This window comes from Pseudopipra pipra, chromosome 6, assembly GCF_036250125.1.
Source record: "Pseudopipra pipra isolate bDixPip1 chromosome 6, bDixPip1.hap1, whole genome shotgun sequence".
Lineage (NCBI taxonomy): Eukaryota > Metazoa > Chordata > Aves > Passeriformes > Pipridae > Pseudopipra > Pseudopipra pipra.
Window position 1 is genome coordinate 403,933 of NC_087554.1, and position 19,449 is coordinate 423,381.

The 19,449-nt window shown below is 67.3% G+C and overlaps 3 protein-coding genes across 3 annotated transcripts; 2 read left to right on the forward strand and 1 right to left on the reverse strand.

Annotated features, from left to right (window-relative positions):
* The first annotated feature begins 352 nt into the window (after positions 1-352).
* Positions 353-7,142, forward strand: OSBP (oxysterol binding protein). The gene is made up of 14 exons (XM_064659826.1): positions 353-678; positions 1,592-1,800; positions 3,145-3,392; positions 3,483-3,681; positions 4,124-4,229; positions 4,310-4,364; positions 4,565-4,696; positions 4,774-5,019; positions 5,099-5,219; positions 5,291-5,394; positions 5,488-5,583; positions 5,658-5,839; positions 5,929-6,149; positions 6,229-7,142. Exons 1-14 carry the CDS (start codon positions 368-370, stop codon positions 6,369-6,371), a joined length of 2,373 nt encoding a protein of 790 aa, XP_064515896.1. The 5' UTR covers positions 353-367; the 3' UTR covers positions 6,372-7,142.
* A 1,042-nt stretch (positions 7,143-8,184) lies between these two features.
* CABP4 (calcium binding protein 4) lies at positions 8,185-11,977 on the reverse strand. The gene is made up of 6 exons (XM_064659753.1): positions 11,636-11,977; positions 10,380-10,410; positions 9,864-10,007; positions 9,673-9,782; positions 8,292-8,439; positions 8,185-8,213 (listed from the first exon to the last, which is right to left on the reverse strand). The coding sequence occupies exons 1-6, from the start codon at positions 11,879-11,881 to the stop codon at positions 8,185-8,187; spliced, it is 708 nt and encodes a 235-aa protein (XP_064515823.1). The 5' UTR covers positions 11,882-11,977.
* A 1,786-nt stretch (positions 11,978-13,763) lies between these two features.
* Positions 13,764-19,294, forward strand: CORO1B (coronin 1B). Its single transcript, XM_064659869.1, has 11 exons — positions 13,764-13,880; positions 14,942-15,144; positions 15,228-15,350; positions 15,430-15,559; positions 15,636-15,817; positions 16,570-16,689; positions 16,767-16,871; positions 16,942-17,087; positions 17,177-17,234; positions 18,158-18,460; positions 19,025-19,294. The coding sequence occupies exons 2-11, from the start codon at positions 14,944-14,946 to the stop codon at positions 19,145-19,147; spliced, it is 1,491 nt and encodes a 496-aa protein (XP_064515939.1). The 5' UTR covers positions 13,764-13,880; positions 14,942-14,943; the 3' UTR covers positions 19,148-19,294.
* Positions 19,295-19,449: the final 155 nt, after the last annotated feature.

Here is a 19,449-nt window from a genome sequence, read left to right on the forward strand (position 1 = left end):
CCGGTGGGGTGTCCCCTCCCTGTCCTCGTTTGTCCCCCTCGCAGGTCTCGAACCCGCGGCCCCCGGGTGTCCCCCCCCCCGGCGCTCGGGGGGGGCGTGGCGAGGCCTCAGCCAATCGCCGCGCGCACCGCGCCAGGCCCCGCCCCTCCGCCAATGGCTGGCGGGATGACTCACCGCTCGCCGTCACGCCGCGCGGCGCGCCGCTCCCGCTCTGATTGGCCGGCCGCTTGACTGACGGGCGCGGCGGCCCTCTCTGGCCAATGGCAGCGCGCGCGGCGCCCCACCGCCGCCGCTCCCGCCAATGGGACGGCGGCGTGGGCGGGGCGAGTGACGGCAGCGCGGCGGGGCGGTGGCGGCGGCGGCGGCGATGGCGGAGCTGCGAGCGGCGGGCGCGGGGCCCGGCCCGGCCGCGCCCCCCGGGCCCACAGCGCTGCCCGCGGGCTCCGGCGCGGCCCCGGCCCTGCCCTCACCGACGGCGAGCGCCGGGGCCCCACCGGCACCCACGGCCCCGACGGCACCCACAGCGGCGGGAGGCGGCGGCGGCGGGGCCGGTGCGGGCGGCGGCGGGGCCGGTCCCGGCTCGGCCCGCGAGGGGTGGCTCTTCAAGTGGACCAACTACATCAAGGGGTACCAGCGACGCTGGTTCGTGCTCAGCAACGGGCTGCTCAGCTACTACCGGTACGTACCGGGCACCGGGGACCCCCCGTGACCTTGGGGACCGTCTGAGCCCCCACGGGGTGAGGGGAGCGGGGGGAGGGCGGTGTCCCCCCGCCCAGCGGGCAGGGGTCGGTGTCCCCCGGGGACGGCTGGGGAGGGGGGCGGGTGTCACCTGCCTGTCCCCGGGGTTGTCACCTCTCGGTTCCCCGGGGCTCAGTTTGGGGAGGGGGGCGTCAGGCTGTTCCCCGGTGTCAGCAGGGCGGGTCACGCCTCCTTGGCCCCGGGGTTGTCACCTCCGTGTCACCGGGGCTGTCACCTCCCTGTCCCCGCGGGTATTTTGAGGGGGGTCGGGAGGGTCTCCACCCTCGCCTCTTCCAGCCCCTGGATCCCGCTGTCTCTCCCAGCGCCTCTTCCCGGTGGCCCCGTGGCTCGTCCCCAAGCCCCGGCAGCGGCACTGCCACTCCCTCGGGGACATCTGAGCCCGGCCCGGGGGGGGCCGTGTCCCTCCGTTACTAATGGGAGAAGCGGAGTCTCGGGCAGCTGCCGGCTCCGGTTACACGGCCGGGAATGGGGAGGGACACACCGGGACGGGGGTGTCCCGCCTGGATGTCACCCCTGCCACCCGCTGACGTGGACAGGGAGTGCCAGGCTGGGACTTAACCCTCGTCCCGGCCCGTGCCAGGATCCGGGAAGCACCGGGATTCCCAAGGCTCCAGGATCCCTGAGGCCGCTCCTGGGAGCCAGAGACTGTAGATTTACCCCCCCTAAAGTGACACCCCTCAGTCTCGGCCCCACCAAAGCCTCCCTATTAATAGCCCCGCACGCCGGGTCAGGAATGCCGGGTCGGGAATGCTGGGCCCCCTGCACGGCCCCCCGCGGGCTCGTCCCGGGGATCCCGGCCCCTTCCCTCCCTCACCGCGTGCTTCCCGCGCAGATCCAAGGCGGAGATGGGCCACACGTGCCGGGGCACCATCAACCTGGCCACGGCCAACATCACCGTGGAGGATTCCTGCAACTTCATCATCTCCAACGGCGGCGCCCAGACCTACCACCTGAAGGCCAGCTCCGAGGTGGAGCGGCAGCGCTGGGTCACCGCCCTCGAGCTCGCCAAGGCCAAGGCTGTCAAGATGCTGGAGGAGTCAGGTATGGCATTCCTGGGATCCCACGGGAGCCAGAGCAGGGGCACGGTGCCCTCAGGGTGAAATCCGGTGTCCAGCAGGACCCAGGGCAGGATCCCGGTGTCCCCAGGGCAGGATCCCAGTATCCCCAGGGTGGGGTGATGGTGCCCCTCAGGACAGGATCCCGGTGTCCCCAGGGCAGGATCCCAGTGTCCCCAGGGCAGGACGATGGTGCCCCTCAGGACAGGATTCCAGTGACCCTGGGGCAGGATCCCAGTGTCCTGACAGTGAAATCCCAGTGCCCAGCAGGACCTATGATAGGATCCTGGTGCCCTAGGCGGGATCTCAGCGCTCTCAAGCTGAAATCCCAGTGCCCCATAGGAGCCAGGGTAGGATTCCAGTGTCCCCAGTGCAGGATCCCAGTTCCCCGCAGAGCAAGACCCCAGTGCTGCACAGAACCCAGGCCAGGATCCCAGTTCTCCATGGAACCCTGGGCAGGATCCCAGTGTCCTGAGCAGAATCCCAGTGTCCCACAGGCCCCAGGGCAAATTCCCAGTGCCCTCAGGGTGAAATCCCAGCGCCCAACAGGACCCAGGACAGGATCTCGGTGCCTCAGCGAAGGATCCCCTGTGCCCCACAGAACCCGGGGGAGGATCCCAGTGCGGGATCCCAATTCCCCACAAGACCCAGGACAAAATCCCAGCGCCCCACAGCACCCAGGGCAGGATCCCAGTGCCCTGCAGGACCTGGGTCAGGATCCCAGTGCCCCATGGGATACCCAGGGCAGGATCCCAAGGCAATATCCCAGTTCCCCACAGGACCCAGGGCAGGATCCCAAGGCAATATCCCAGTGCCCCATGGGACCCAGGGCAGGATCCCAAGGCAATATCCCAGTGCCCCATGGGACCCAGGGCAGGATCCCAAGGCAATATCCCAGTTCCCCACAGGACCCAGGGCAGGATCCCAAGGCAATATCCCAGTGCCCCATGGGACCCAGGGCAGGATCCCAAGGCAATATCCCAGTTCCCCACAGGACCCAGGGCAGGATCCCAAGGCAATATCCCAGTTCCCCACAAGACCCAGGGCAGGATCCCAAGGCAATATCCCAGTTCCCCACAAGACCCAGGGCAGGATCCCAGCACCCTGGGTGGGGTCCCAGTGTCCCGCAGGCCCCAGATGAGGCTCCCAGTGCCCCACAGGCCCTAAGGCAGGGTCCCAGCCCCCTCAGGGATTTGGGGATCCCCCGTGCTCCCCTTGGCAGCCCCCCCATCGCCCCCCGGTGCGGCGGGCGCTCAGAGCCGGGCGTGCGGGACAATCTCCCCCCGCCGCATCCCGACCCGCGGTTCCCGCCCCTTCCCCGTTCCCTCAGACGACTCCGGCGACGAGTCGGTGTCGCAGACGGACAAGACGGAGCTGCAGAACACGCTGCGGATTCTGTCCAGCAAGGTGGAGGACCTGAGCACCTGCAACGACCTGATCGCCAAGCACGGCACGGCCCTGCAGCGCTCGCTCAGCGAGCTCGAGGCCCTGCGCCTGCCCCCCGAGAGCACCGACAAGATCAAGCAGGTCAACGAGCGGGCCACGCTCTTCCGCATCACCTCCAACGCCATGATCAACGTGAGGCTGCCTTCCCCGGGGGGAACGGGCGGGAAAACCACCGGGAGAACCGGCGGGCACTCGCGTCTGGGCTCGGTTTTGTCCCCGCAGGCCTGCAGGGATTTCATGCTGCTGGCGCAGACGCACGGGAAGAAGTGGCAGAAGTCGCTGCAGCAGGAGAGGGATCAGCGGATCCGGCTGGAGGAGACGCTGGAGCAGCTGGCAAAGCAGCACAACCACCTGGAGAGGGCGTTCCGGGGGGCCACGGTGCTCCCTGCCGGCACACCCGGCACCGGCGGCTCCGGGAAAGGTGGGATGGGACGAGGCTGCTTTCCCTGAGCTTCCCTCGCTCCCCTGATCCCAGGGGGTGGGTCTGTCCCGCGTCACCTGTGCAGCCAAGGGATTTTGGCACCGACGGCACGCTCCAAACCGGCTCCCTCTGACACCCCGTGGAGTTGCTGGGGTGATGTGTGACCCCTCTGGCAAAGGCAGGATGGGACAAGCCAGGGTTCCCCAGCTGCTTTCCCGAGCCAGGCTCAGCTTCCCTCAGTCCCCCGATCCCAAGGGCTGGGTCTGTCCCCTGTCACCTTGTGCACCCAAGGGATTTTGGCACTTAAAACCGGCTCCAAAGTGGCTCATCTGAGCCTTGCCTGTGTGACCCCTGCCTGCTGGTGACAGGGGCCTCCCAGTGTCTCCCTGGTGGGGAAACTGGAAGCAATGTCCCTTCCTTAACAGCACTGTCCCCTTCCCAGATCTGTGCTGCCCCTCCAAAGGTGACATGAGCGACGAGGACGACGACAACAACGAGTTCTTTGACGCCCCCGAGATCTTCCCCATGCCCGACATGATGGGCCACAAGTGAGTTCTGGGGGGCTCTGGGGGGGCCCCACTGCCTCCACCTCCTTGGAAGTGATCACCCTGTTTTCCACCCTTTCCAGGAGAACTGGGAGCAACATCAGCGGCACCAGCAGCGACATCAGCCTGGATGAGCAGGTGGCACAGGGGTTTATGGCTTTGGGGCGGGAACAGGGCTGGGCTGGGGGTCCCTGAATTCCCACGGGGGAGTTTTGGGGGGTCACAGTGATGGAACAGCCCTTGAGGGGAAGAGGGCTGGGCTGTGAGTACCCTAATTCCCACAGAGGGATTTTGGGGGGTCACAGTGACGGAACAGCCCTTGTCTCCCCCCTCCCCAGTACAAGCACCAGGTTGAGGACACCAAGAAGGAGAAGAGAACCCGCATTCCCTACAAACCCAACTACAGCCTCAACCTCTGGAGCATCATGAAGAACTGCATCGGGAAGGAGTTATCCAAAATCCCCATGCCGGTGAGCGCGGATACACCCGGCGGGTGTGCTCGGGGCTCCCCAAAAAGCCCCTTTTTTGACCCATTTCTGCCTTGCAGGTGAACTTCAACGAGCCCCTGTCGATGCTCCAGCGGCTGACAGAGGACCTGGAGTACCACGAGCTCCTGGACCGGGCGGCCAAGTGCGAAAATTCCCTGGAGCAGCTGTGCTACGTGGCCGCCTTCACCGTCTCCTCCTACTCCACCACCGTCTTCCGCACCAGCAAACCCTTCAACCCGCTCCTGGGGGAGACCTTCGAGCTGGATCGGCTGGAGGAGAGCGGATACCGCTCCCTCTGCGAGCAGGTGCGGCCAGCCCCGCCCTCCCGGCCTCTCTGATTCCCTTGGGATGGCCAGCGCTGAGCTGTTCCCAATCCCTGCCCAGGTGAGCCACCACCCCCCGGCCGCTGCCCACCACGCCGACTCCAAGCACGGCTGGACACTCCGCCAGGAAATCAAGATCACCAGCAAATTCCGAGGGAAATACCTCTCCATCATGCCTCTAGGTGAGCATCCTGGGATTTTGGGAGATGCCCAAGGCTCTGGGCGTGGTTCCTGACACAGCTTGTGCCCTCAGGTACCATCCACTGCGTCTTCCACTCGTCCGGCAACCACTACACGTGGAAGAAGGTGACCACCACCGTGCACAACATCATCGTGGGGAAGCTGTGGATAGACCAGGTGGGAAATCACGGATATGGGAGCGCCCTGGTCCTGTATGGATCCCTTGGGAGCAGGGTGTGGGTGGGTCTGACTGTCACCTTGCCTCTGCAGTCGGGTGAGATCGAGATCATCAACCACAAGACGGGCGACAAGTGCAACCTCAAGTTTGTCCCTTACAGCTACTTCTCCCGGGACGTGGCGAGGAAGGTAAGGAAAACAGGGAAGCGCGGGACATCCCGGGGTGCCTGTGTCCTGACTGGTGCCACCCCCTCTCCCTCCAGGTGACCGGGGAGGTGACGGACCCCTCGGGGAAGGTGCACTTTGTCCTGCTGGGCACGTGGGACGAGAAGATGGATTGCTACAAAGTCCAGCTGGGAACGGGGGACAACGGAGCCGAGGCCCGGCCCCGAGCCCACGAGTCCGAGGACAGCCGGGTGCTGCTGTGGAAGCGGAACCCGCTCCCGTGAGTCGGGAATGCGGGATGAGGCATCTCTGTTCCTGGGAGACGCGGGGCCGGCGCTGAACTCCCCCTCCCTCCCTCCCGTGCCGCAGGAAGTACGCGGAGAACATGTACTACTTCTCGGAGCTGGCGCTGACCCTGAACGCCCCGGAGAGCGGGACGGCCCCCACGGACAGCCGGCGGCGCCCTGACCAGCGGCTCATGGAGAACGGGCGCTGGGACGAGGCCAACGCCGAGAAGCAGCGGCTGGAGGAGAAGCAGCGGCTCTCCCGCAAGCGCCGCGAGGCCGAGGCCGCCCGCGCCTCCGAGGACGGTAAGGAAGGGATGTCCCCCCCCCCTCCGGAGCCCCCCCCGGGTGGCCCCCGGGCCCTCACCCCCTCTGTGCCCCCCAGGGACCCCCTGCGATCCCTACAAACCGCTGTGGTTCGAGCGGAAGAAGGACCCGGTGACGCAGGAGCTGGCGCACGTCTACAAGGGGGGGTACTGGGAGAGCAAGGAAAAGCAGGACTGGAGCCTGTGCCCGGATATTTTCTGAGCCCAGCGAGGAGGAGGAGGAGCGGCGGGATGGGGGGGATGAAGGCCAGGACACTCCCCCCCTTCCGTGTCTGTCTTAAGCGCCCGCTGCCCCCGCGCCAGCCGGGCTTTGCCTTAGCCCACCCAAACTGACCTTGGGGAGCGGGAGCCAACACAGCCCCCCCAGGGCCGGGCTGGAACGGGGGGGTTCCCTCATCCCACCCGCCTCCCCGGCACCCTGGGGTGGGGGGCACGGCCACCCCCAGGGTGGGGGGTCCCCGGGGTGAGCCCGAGGCTGGCCTTGGTCTCCCCCCCCCCCTCCCCCCTTTTCTTCCCGTCCGCCCCCAGGAGTTCGGGTGCTTTTGGGGTACGGGAGGGGCCAGACTCCCCCCCCAGCCTGTTCTATAGGTGTATATTATATATATGTAGAGAGCAATCGGGGTCCCCTTCTCCCCCTGCCCAGGGGGAGCCTTCCCCAGCCCCCGCTTTGGGGGGTCCCCCCCCTCCCCGGGGTGTCCCCCACCCACAGAGACCCCCCATGAGGTGCCTTCCCTGTAGGTTTAGGGTGGGGGGGGAGAGCTGTCCTGGGTTTTGGGGGGGTTTGCACCCTCAAACACTACAGGGGTGGGGGGAGGCAGCGTGGGGGTCTCTGTACCCCCAAACCTGAAATCGGGGGCTTTTGATGCCTTTTTATTTTATTTTTTTTTGGGTTTTGTTTCTTTTTTTTTTTTTTTTTTTTTTTTTTTTTTGTCCCAAGGAAAAGAACTAAATTAAAAATCTGTGAATGCCCCAACCTGGCTGTGCCTGCTCTGGGAGTGGAAGGGTCCACTTCCCCACTTCCCCCCTGCAGCTGGTTTTGGGGGCACCCCCTCCTCCTGTGGGGCCCTGATCCTTGCAGTGGATCCTTGAACCCCAAAAAAAGGGGGGTGGCAGCAACCAAACAGGGACTTGAACCCCACTCCTGGGGGTCTCCAGGTGCTCTCTCTTCACCCAGGTCCTGCTGCCCCACGGTGGCTGGGGGGAAGTGAGGGATGTCCCCTGTGTCCCCCCACATTCCCTGCTGGATTTGGGGTGCTGGGGACCCCCCCAGGTGTCACCTGTTGTGGGGACCCCCAGGGGGCACTTCCATGGATGGGGTGGGGGGTCCCAGGGGGGTGACACAGCCCCCCCCCCCCCCCGCCGCGTGTGCTGATTGGCCAGCTGGCTTTGGAGGTGTGTTCTGATTGGCCAGCGCGGTGCTGCGTGCCGATTGGTTGAGCCCCTGCCCTGCCTGACGCTGATTGGTTGGGAGTGACCTCCCGAGGGCCAATGTTTTCCCGCCCTGCCCTGATTGGTGAGTGCTGATTGGCCAGTTGGTTCGGGAGGTGCTGATTGGCTGGCTGGCTGCAGCTGGGTCAGATCCAGCCAATGGGAGAGCACAGGTTGGCCCTGATGCCCTGCCCCTGCCACACCCCCGGGCAGCCACTGGGACCATGTGGGACCTTCGTGGGACCCCCTCCGTGTCCCCTGAGGGTCACCCTGTCCCCTAAGCACTGCCCCTTGTCCCCGGGGGTGGCTTGGGGTGGCCAAGGGGACAGTGACCCCACATCCCACCCCACATCCCACCCCATGACCACCAGACACATTCCTCCAGCTCTGATCTGGGGGGTTTATTGGGCCCCCCCCGGCCCTTCCACCACCCCTGGGGGGGCTCCTGTGGCCGGGGGTCTCACATCCGCCCCGTTCCCGGCTGCTCCGCTCCAGCTGCTGGCTCTGAGCCCTAAGGGTGGCAGAGAGGTTGGGCAGGGAGCGGCTGATGAGGCTCTGGGGGGGTCTCCTCCTGCCCGGAGGCCCCGTTACCGGGAGGACAACATCATGACGAACTCTGCGGGGCGAGGAGGGGGGCGTGAGGGGAGGGGACCCCACCTCGGCCCCGTGGGAGGGGCGGGGGGGGTTCCCTCACCGTCGAAGTCCACGTGCCCGTCCCCGTTGAGGTCCACGTCCTGCAGGATCTCGTCCACCTCCTGCGCCTTGAGCTGCTCCCCGAGCAGGGCCGCGATGGCCTCGCGCATCTCGGCCGTGCTGATCTCCCCGTCCCCGTTCATGTCGAACTGCGGGCTCGGGGTCACCTCCAGCCACGGCCACCCCCGGCCTCCCAGGCCACCGTCCCCTCTTGGGGGTGCTTGGGGTCACCCCCGTGGCCGTCGTTCTCTCCCGTGCCTTTGGTCACCCCGTGGTCATTGTCCCCACTTCGTGTGGTCACTGTCCACTCCCATGCTTGTGGTCACCCCTATGGTCACTGTTCCCTCATGGTCACTGTCCCCTCCCTGCCTGTGGTCGCTGTCACCCAGTGGTCACTTGTCCCCTCCGTGTCTTTGGTCACCCCTCACGGTCATCATTCCCCTGTGGTTGTGGTGTCCACGTGGTCTTCCTGTGGTCCCTGTCCCTTCCATGCCTGTGGTCATCCCCATGGTCACCATCCCCTCGCTGTCACCATCACCTCATGGTCTCCCCGTGGTCACTGTCCCCTCCATGCCTGTGACCCCTGGGTCACTATCCCCCCATGGTCATGCTCTCCCCATGATCTCTGTCCCCTCCCTGCCTGTGGTCACTCCCATGGTCACCATCCCTCCATGGCCACCATCCCCCGGTGATCTTCTCATGGTAAGTGTCCCCTCCATGTCGTTGGTCACCCCCATTGTCACCATCCCCCCATGGTCACCATCCCCCCAAGATCTTCCCATGGTCACTGTCCCCTCCATCCTGTGATCTTTCCCATGGTCACTGTCTGCCCACAATCAGGGTGTCCCCATGGTCTTCCCATGGTCACTGTCCCCTCTTTACCCTCATGGTCACCATCTCCCCATGGTCATTGTCCCCTCCATGCCTGTGGTCACCCCACGGTCACTGCCCCCACCACGGTCTCCCCATGGTCACTGTCCCCTCTTTACCCTCATGGTCACCATCTCCCCATGGTCATTGTCCCCTCCATGCCTGTGGTCACCCCACGGTCACTGCCCCCACCATGGTCTCCCCATGGTCACTGTCCCCTCCCATGCCTGTGGTCACCCCACGGTCACTGCCCCCACCATGGTCTCCCCATGGTCTCTGTCCCCTCCATGCCTGTGGTCCTTCCCATGTTCAGTGTCACTCCGTGGTCAAGGTCTCCCCACGGTCTTCCCACGATCCCTGCCCCCTCCATGTCCCCATCATCATTGTCTCCCCAGCATGGTCTTTCCGGGGTCACTGTCCCCACCGTGCCTGTGGTCCCCCTGTGACCATGGTCCCTGTGGCAATGGCCACGGTCCCCTCAGGCCCACGGTCCCCCCGTGGTGCCCCCGTACCTCACGGAAGGCGATCTTGAGCTCCCTGACGCCCACCATGTGCGCCGTCTCCTCCCGCAGCTTCGGCCCCATCATCTGCACAAAGTCCTCGAAGTCCACGCGCCCGCCCACTGCGGTGGCAAAGGGGGGACACCCTCAGCTCCCCCTGGCCCCCTCCCGGCCCCCTCCCGGCCCCCCGGGCCCCCGCTCACTCCTCATCTTGATGTGCTGGGAGATCTCGATGAGCTCCATCTCGGTGGGCATGTACCCCAGCGTGCGCATGCACTCGCCCAGGTCCTTGTAGCTGATGTACCCGTCCTGGTCCGTGTCGAACTCCTTGAAGGCGTCCAGCAGCTCTGGACACACGGACACACGGACACAGGGACACACGGACACCGTCAGGCGTGGGTGGTCACCGCAGTGCCCCGGAGCAGGTCAGTTCTGGGGTGTGGTGCTGTGGCACATGGTCCCGTGGCAGTGTCCCCCCGTGGCAGAGCCCTCCGTGGCCACGTCCCCCTTGAGAGATCCCTCCCTCCACAGCCCTGTCCCCGTGGCTGTGTCCCATGGCAGAGTCCTCCGTGGCCATGTCCTCATGGCGCTGTCCCCATGGCAGTGTCACCCATGGCAGTGTCACCCATGGTGCTGTCCCCACGGCAGACCCTTCCCTGAGGCCGTGTCCCCCTCCCATCTCCCTGAGCCCCCGTCCCCGCCCTGTCCCCCCTGCTCACCATCCAGCTCCTCCGGCGACAGCTCCCGCTCCTGGATGGGACACAGGGGGGGTGACAGCAGAATGAGACCCGGCTCTGTGACACACACCCCCCCGCCCCCAAACCGCCGTGTCACCTTTGTTAAGCACGGGCCAAAATTAACTCCGGCGGAGGATTAGCGGGATTGGAGGCAAAGCCCCGCCCTGCCCCGTGCCTGCTCCCCCTGCCCGCCCTCTCCTGGTCCCGTGTCCCTTCTCCTGTCACCCCCCCCGGGCTGGCTCACCCCGGGACCCCCAGGATCCGGATGGGATGTGGGTGCTGCCGAGGGGGCTTTGTACTCCGGAGGTGGGAGGGCAGGATGTGTCCCCAGAGCTTGGCTGGCCCTGCCCAGGGTGTCCCCCTGGGGTGTCCTCTCTGTCCCCCTGGCCCTGGGGGGTCCCCAAAGCCATCCCTAGTGCCCCCATGCCTCCTCTCTCCCCAGGAATCCAGAGTGTCCCTGAGCTTGTCCCCCGTGCTCCATGTCCTCTCTATCCTCAGGGTTTCAGAGGGTCCCTGTCCCCATTCCCGCTGTCCCCACGTCTCCATCCCCAGGGTCCTGGAGTGTCCTCCAACCCCATCCCCACTGTCCCCACGTCCCTTCCATCCCCAGGGTCCTGGAACATCTCCACTGTCCCCACTCCACAGTTCCCAACCCCATCCCCGCTGCCTCCCCTCTGTCTACAGGGTCCTGGACTGTCCCTGTCCCCATCCCCACTGTCCCCATGTTCCCATCCCCACTGTCCCCACTATCCCCACGTCCCCTCCATCACCAGCACCCCAGAGTGTCCCTTACTACGTCCCTGATGTCCCTGTCCCCCCTTCCTTCCCATGTCCTGGACTGCTCTTGTCCCCATCCCCGCTGTCCCCTCATCCTCACCATTCCCAGGCTCCCAGAGTGTCCCCATGTCCCCATCTCCACTGTCCCCAAAGTCCCTGTCCCCCCTCCATCTGAAGGGTCCCAGAGTGTCCCTGACCATGTCCCCAGTGTCTCATGTCCCCTCCACCCACAGGGTCCTGGACTGTCCCTGTCCCCATCCCCACTGTCCCTGTCCCCATCCTCACTGTCCCTGTCCCCATCCCCGCTGTCCTCACATCCCTTCCATCCGCAGGCTCCCGGACTGTCCCTGTCCCATCCCCACCGTCCCCACATCCCCTCCATCCCCAGGGTCCCTCCATCCCCGCCCTCACCCCCGTGTCACCGTGTCCCCTCTGTCCCGTGCCCCCCCCGCTGTCCCCACCTTGCCGAAGACGGTGTTGAGGAAGGGGGAGTAGGTCTTGGTGGCGGCGGCGTGGGGGTCCCCCGAGCCCTTCTTCCCGCTCTTCTGCCCGTGGCCGCCGTGCCGGGACTCGGAGCCGGAATTCTTGTGGGCGGGGGGCTCCTCGGGGGCTTTGGGGGGGTTCTCCCCCACCTCGCCCCCCCCTTTCCCCTTCTGCGGGGGCTCCGTGTCCTTGGGGGTCCCCTTGTCCCCGCGGGTGCGTGGCATGTGGCCGGGGCCGGGTGGGCAGCAGGGAGCGGGACCCCGGGACGGACGAGCCGGAGGAAGGAGCTGGGAAATCCTCTTACACGCCCCCCCTCCCCGTGACCCCCACACCCTTCCCTCCCTCCCCCGTGGGCTCCCGGGCCCGGCAGGGCAAAGCCAATTAGCGGTGATTAACGGCAGGAAACAGCCACGGCCACCACCGGCCCGGGGCAGGGCCACACGGCCACCGTGCCGCGGCCACCAGAGGGGTCCCCACGCACGTCCTGGGGTCACCCACCGAGGACCTTGCGTGGGGAGTCCAGTGGTGACACCCCAAGGCCACCACAGCGTCCCCAGCACCAACCCACGTCCCTGATGGTGACCCCCCGAGGCCACCACAGTGTCCCCAGCACTGACCCCCCGAGGCCACCACAGTGTCCCCAGCACTGACCCCCCGAGGCCACCGCAGTGTCCCCAGCACTGACCCCCCAAGGCCACCGCGGTGTCCCCAGACCAACCCACACCTCCGGTGGTGACACCCCAAGGTCACGCCACCCGTGTCCCCTCACCTGGCGCCTCTCTCTGAGCTCTCCCCACCCCTAAGGGTAGGTCCTACATTATTTACCACTCTGTGCCACCCGCCACTGTCACCCCCGTGCCACCCACTGGCGCTGTCTATGGGGACTGTCCCCCACGGGTGGCTCTGCCCACAGGGTCACTCTGTCCCACGGGTAACCTTGCCCACGGGGAATGTACCCTATGGGTGACCCCGTGCAGGGGGACCCTTCCATGGGGTGATCCTGTCCATGGGGTGACCCTGTCCTGTGGGGTGACCCTGTCCCATGGGGTGACCCTGTCCATGGGGTGACCCTGTCCCATGGGTGACCCTGTCCCATGGGGTGACCCTGTCCATGGGGTGACCCTGTCCCATGGGGTGACCCTGTCCCACAGGTGATCCTGTCCTATAGGGTGACCCTGTCCCATCGGTGACCCTGTCCCATCGGTGACCCTGTCCATGGGGTGACCCTGTCCCACAAGTGACCCTGTCCCATAGGGTGACCCCGTCCCATGGGGTGACCGTGTCCCACGGGTGACCGTGTCCATGGGGTGACTGTCACATGGGTGACCCTGTCCATGGGGTGACCGTGTCCCACGAGTGACCCTGTCCATGAGGTGACCCTGTCCCATGGGGTGACCGTGTCCCACGGGTGACCGTGTCCATGGGGTGACTGTCGCACAGGTGAGTTTGTCCCATGGAGTGATCCAGTCCATGGAGTGATCCTGTCCCACGGGTGACCCTGTCCATGGGTGACCCTGTCTGTGGGGTGACTGTGTCCATGGGTGACCGTGTCCGTGGGGTGACTGTCGCATGAGTGACCGTGTCCCACGGGTGACCGTGTCCATGGGTGCCCGTGTCCATGGGGTCACCCTGTCCCACGGGTGCCCGTGTCCGTGGGGTCACCCTGTCCCACGGGGTGCCTGTGTCCGTGGGGTGACTGTCCCAGGGTGCCCGTGTCCATGGGGTGACCCTGTCCCACGGGTGCCCGTGTCCGTGGGGTGTCTGTCCCATGGGGTGCCCGTGTCCATGGGGTGACTGTCCCACGGGTGCCCGTGTCCATGGGGTCACCCTGTCCCACGGGTGCCCGTGTCCGTGGGGTCACCCTGTCCCACGGGTGCCCGTGTCCGTGGGGTGACCCTGTCCCATGGGGTGCCCGTGTCCGTGGGGTCACCCTGTCCCATGGGGTGCCCGTGTCCGTGGGGTCACCCTGTCGCACGGTGCCCGTGTCCGTGGGGTGACTCGCACGGTGCCCGCACAGCGCTGTCCCCGCCCGGGTGCCCCCCCCCGGTGTCTCCGCAGGGTCCCGCTGCCCCCCGTTCCCCCGTCCCAGTGCGCAGGCGCGGGGCGGCCCCGCTCACTTCCTGCCCCGCCGCCGCCGCCGCCGCCGCCGCCGCCCCCGACCCCGGCACCGGCACCGGCACCGGCACCGGGCACCCCCGGGCACCCCCGGGCACCGACCCGCCGGTGAGTGCGGCACCGACCCCCGCCGCGCCCCCCGTCCGCCTTCCTGGGGGGGGGCAGCCCCGTCCCTGTCCCCGTTCCCGGCGGGGCCACCCCCTGTCCCTGTCCCCATCCCTGTCCCCGTCCCCATCCTTGTCCCCATCCCTGTCCCCATCCTTGCCCCTGAACCCGTCCCTGTGCCCACGCCCAGCGGGGCCACCCCTTTCCCACGTCCCCGACCCCGTCCCTGTCCCCATCCTCGTCCCTGTCCCCATCCCCGTCCCTGTCTCTATCCCTGCCCCGTCCCCATTCCTGTCCCCGTGCCGAGCAGGGCCACCACCAGCCCTGCATCCCCGTCCTTGTCCCTGTCCCCATCCGTGTCCCCCATCTCTGTCCCCATACCAAACGAGGCCATGCTCATTCCCGACCACTCCCCCGTCCCTATCCCTGTCCCCATCACTGTCCCCACACCCAGCAAGGCCACCCCTGTCCCCATACCTGCCCTCTTCTTGTCCTTGTCCCTATCTCTGACCCCGTCCCTATCCCTGTCCCCATCACTGTCCCCACACCCAGCAAGGCCACCTCTGTCCCCATACCTGCCCTCTTCTTGTCCCTGTCCCTATCTCTGACCCCGTCCCTGACTCCTTATCCCACAGGGCCACCCTATATGTCCCTATATAGCCAGCCAGGACCACCCCTGTCCCCATCTCCACCCCTGTCCCCATCTCCATCCCTGTCCCCTGACCCACTGGGCTGTCCCTGTCCCCCTTTCTATCCCCACCCCTCTACCCAGGGGGACATCCTTGTCCCTATGCCTGTCCCCATCCCGGGTGGGACATTCCCTGTCCCCCTCAGAGCCCCCATTGCAGGGGTGCCCCCTGAGCCCTCCCCCAGGGGGCCGGGCAGGGAGGTGGGTGTGCGGGGTGTGTGTCCCGATTCCCGGCTGTGGGAGCGGCTGAGCCGCCCTTTACCCAGGGCAGAGGACAGCGGCGAGCCCGGAGCAGGTGCCGCTTCCCCGGTGGCCCTGCCCCTTGTTTTGGGGTGTCCCCACGTGGCTGAGCGTGGCCCCGGGGGTGCCCCCCCAGCCATGTCGTTCCGGAAGGTGGTGCGGCAGAGCAAATTCCGGCACGTGTTCGGGCAGCCGGTGAAGACGGAGCAGTGCTACGATGACATCCGCGTGTCCCGCGTCACCTGGGACAGCACCTTCTGCGCCGTCAACCCCTCCTTCGTCGCCATCATCGTGGAGGCCAGCGGCGGCGGCGCCTTCCTCGTCCTCCCCCTGCACAAGGTGACGCCGGGGGGGTGCCACCAGGGAACGGGGGGGTGGTCTGTGCTGGTGGGTGACACCCCTCGATGTCCCTGTGCCCCCAGACCGGCCGCATCGACAAGTCGTACCCCACCGTGTGCGGCCACACGGGCCCCGTCCTCGACATCGACTGGTGCCCCCACAACGACCACGTCATCGCCAGCGGCTCCGAGGACTGCACCGTCATGGTGAGGGGGTGCCGAGGGCACCGGGGGGGCGGCCCCGTGCCTGCCCCTGCTTTGCTCAGCGTGCCCCACGTCCCCCCAGGTGTGGCAGATCCCGGAGAACGGGCTGAGCCAGCCGCTGACAGAGCCGGTGGTGGTCCTGGAGGGCCACTCCAAGCGCGTGGGCATCGTCACCTGGCACCCCACGGCCCGCAACGTGCTGCTCAGCGCAGGTATGGGGGGGCCACGGCGGGGCCGCGGGGACGGGGGGGGTCACACGGCCCGGGTGACCCCCGTGGTGCCCCCCAGGCTGCGACAACGTGGTGCTGATCTGGAACGTGGGCACGGCGGAGGAGCTGTACCGGCTGGAGGGGCTGCACCCCGACCTCATCTACAGCGTCAGCTGGAGCCGCGACGGCTCCCGCTTCTGCACCGCCTGCAAGGACAAGAGTGTCCGTGTCATCGACCCCCGTCGCGGCACCGTGGTGGCTGTGAGTGTCCCCGTACCCCCGGGGCACTGTCACCCTGCCCGTGGCACCGGGGCACCGGCCCGCACTGGTTCTTGGGGGACAATCCCCTGCCTGTGCCCTCTGGTGTGCTCTGTTGTCCCTTGGGTGCCCCTGCACCTTGTCCTTGTCCCACGGTGTCTCTTGGGTGCCCTTGTCTCCTGGTTCCCCACTGTCCCTTTGGGGCACCTGTCCCTCGGTGCTTCTCACTGTCCCGTGTCCCTTGGGTGCTACTGTCCCCTGCTTCCTAACTTTTCCCTGCTGCTCCCTGTCCTTGTCTCCTGGTGCTCCCTCTCGTTCCCTGGGCCTTGCCTTTGTCCCCTGCTGCTCCCTGCCCTTGTCCCCTGCTGCTCCCCACTGTCCCCTATCCCTTGGGTGACCCTGTGCCCCACTCCCTGCCCTTGTGCCCTCACGTTCCTTGCTATCCCCAGCTCCCTGTCCTTGTCCCCTGCTGTTCCCCACTGTCCCCTATCCCATGGTTTTCCCCCGTCCCCAGCTCCCTGCCCTTGTCCCCTGCTGTTCCCCACCATTCTGTGTCCCTTGGGTGCTCCTGTCCTTGTGCCCCTGTGCTCCTCCCTTGTTCCCTGCCTTTGTCCCTTGCTGCTCCCCGATGTCCCGTGGGACACACCCTGTCCCCTGCTGTCCCCTGCTGTCCCCCGCCCCTCGGCACCCCTGTCCCCCTCTCCCTGCCCTGGCCGTGGCACCACGGCCCCGCCGACGGCCCCGTTGTCCCCCAGGAGAAGGAGCGGGCGCACGAGGGGGCGCGTCCCATGCGCGCCATCTTCCTGGCCGACGGCAAGATCTTCACCACCGGCTTCAGCCGCATGAGCGAGCGGCAGCTGGCGCTGTGGGACACGGTGAGCGGCGCCCCGGGGGTCCCACGGGACCGCTGCGGGGGTCCCCACGTGCCTCACACCCCCCCGCCCCGCCCCAGGAGAACCTGGAGGAGCCCATGGGGCTGCAGGAGCTGGACTCCAGCAACGGGGCTCTGCTGCCCTTCTACGACCCCGACACCAACGTGGTCTACGTGTGCGGCAAGGTACCGTGACCCCCCGCCCCGCTGGGGGCCCCCCCGAAACACGGGGACCCCCCTAACGGCGTGTCCCCAGGGGGATTCGAGCATCCGGTACTTCGAGATCACGGAGGAGCCCCCCTACATCCACTTCCTCAACACCTTCACCAGCAAGGAGCCCCAGCGGGGAATGGGCTGGATGCCCAAGCGTGGGCTGGATGTCAGCAAGTGTGAGATCGCCAGGTGGGCGTGGGGGACGTGGGGGACGAGGTGAGGGACCCCCCTGGTGCCCCCCCAGGCTCCCCTGAGACCCCCCCGTGCCCCCCCGGCAGGTTCTACAAGCTGCACGAGCGCAAGTGCGAGCCCATCATCATGACGGTGCCAAGGAAGGTCCGTGGGGTGGGGGGCTCTGGGCAGGGGGAGGGGGGTGGGTGGTGGTCCCTGGTGGGGGGCACCCTGTGGGGGTTGTGTGGGGTCCCTGGGCAGGAAAGGGGGATTGGATGGGGGTCCCCATGGGGTTTGTGTTGTCCCTGGTAACTGGGTGGGGGTCCCCATGGGGTTCGTGGTGGATCCCTGGGCAGGACATGGTGTCTGGGTGGGGTCTCCATAGGGCCTTTGTGGGGTCCCTGGGTGAAACATGGTGCCTGGGGGGGGGGGTCCCCATGAGATCTGTTTGGGGTCCCCATGTGGTCTGCGTGTGGGGTCCCTGGGTGAGGATCCCCATGGTCTGTGTGTGGGGTCTCTGGGTGAGGCTCCCCCTGGGGTCTTTGTGTGGGGTCCCTGGGTGAGGATCCCCATGTGATCTGTGTGGGGTCCCTGGGTGAGGCTCCCCATGGGTTCTGTGTGTGGGGTCCCTGGGTGAGGGTCCCCACATGGTCTATGTGTGGGGTCCCTGGGTGAGGGTCCCCACATGGTCTATGTGTGGGGTCCCTGACTGGGGGACATGGGGCCAGTGTGGGTGTCCCCAGTGAGCCTGCTTGGGGGTCCCCACGGGGTGTGTGTGGGGTCCCTGGGTGAGGCTCCCCCTGGGATCTGTGTATGAGGTCCCTGGGTGAGGCTCCCCATGGGGTTTGTGTGTGGGGTCCCTAGGTGAGGCTCCCCATGATCTGTGTGTGGGGTCCCTGACTGGGGGACATGGGGCCGGTGTGGGTGTCCCCAGTGAGCCTGCCTGAGGGTCCCCACGGGGTGTGTGTGGGGTCCCTGGGTTTTACACGGTGCCTGGGAGTTGGGGGGCCCGCACTGAGGGCACGTGTGGGTTCCCCGGGGTGCCTCCCCCCGAGTGTCCCCCCGCCCTGACCGCGGGCGGGGGGCAGTCGGACCTGTTCCAGGACGACCTGTACCCAGACACGGCAGGCCCGGAGGCGGCCATGGAGGCGGAGGAGTGGGTGGCGGGGCGCACGGCGGGGCCGGTGCTGGTGTCCCTGCGCCAGGCCTACGTGCCCCCCAAGCAGCGGGACCTCAAGGTGAGCCGGCGGGCGCTGCTGCACGACGGCCACGCCACCGCCGGGGCCGCCACCACGCCGACCCCCGCCGCCCCCGCCGCCCCCGCGCCCGCCCGGCTCAGCGCGCCCCCGGCACTGGGAACACTGGGAACGCTGGGAACCGGCACCGCCACGGTGAGGGGGTCAGGGTGGGTGGGGTCTAAATGGGTGTGGTCTCTGTGGGATGGGCGAGGAAGGTAGTGGGCGGGGCAGTGGGATGGGCGTGGTTTCTGGCAGTGGGGCTGTGGAGTGGGAGGGGTCTCTGTGGGTGGGACATGGGAATGGGTGGGGTCATTGTGGGTGTGGCTATGGAGTGGGTGTGGCCTGTGTGGGGTGGGTGTCGTGGAGTGGGTGTGGTCTCTGTGGGTGTGGCTGTGGACTGGTGGGGTCTCTGGATGGAGCTGTGACGTGGGTGGGATCTCCAGAGTGGGCGTGGCAGCAGCTGGGTGGGGGCAGGTGGGTGGGGTGGGTGTGGCCATTTGGTGCAATGGGTGTGGTCACAGTGGGTGTGTATAAATTTGGGGGCAGCGGGGGGGGGGTGCGATAAAGGTCGAGTGGGGGATTGGTGGGGTGTGCTTTGAATGTGCCCAGGCTGGGCCAACGGGCTGGGCTGCGTGTGGTGGGCGTGGCAGTGGGCGGAGCGCTGTTGGGCGTGTCCCGTGTGGGCGTGGCTCACGGGGGTGGGGTGTTGTCCCTCAGGGGGGCCGGCTGGAGGAGGTGCTGCAGGAGGTGGCGGCGCTGCGGGCGCTGGTGGCCGAGCAGGGCCAGCGCATCGACCGCCTGGAGGAGCAGCTCAGCCGCCTCGAGAACGGCCACGTCTAGGGACCCCCTCAGGGACCACCGCCCCAGGGACCACGCCTGCGCCCCAGGGACCCCCCACCCCGCACCCTCCCACCCCTGGGGTGCCCCCTCACCCCGCTCTGGGTCCTTCTCCCCTTGGGGGGCTCCCCCCCCCATTGCCTTACTGGGTGCTGCCCCCCTCCCCAAATCATGGACCATTCCCACCCCCGTGTCCTCGGGCTGGGGGTTGCTCCTGGGATCAAACATTGCCCCCTGCACCCCCCAGTCCCTGCGTGGGGTGTCCTGCCCCTCTTCCTACGGGGCAGGGCATGATCTGACCCCTA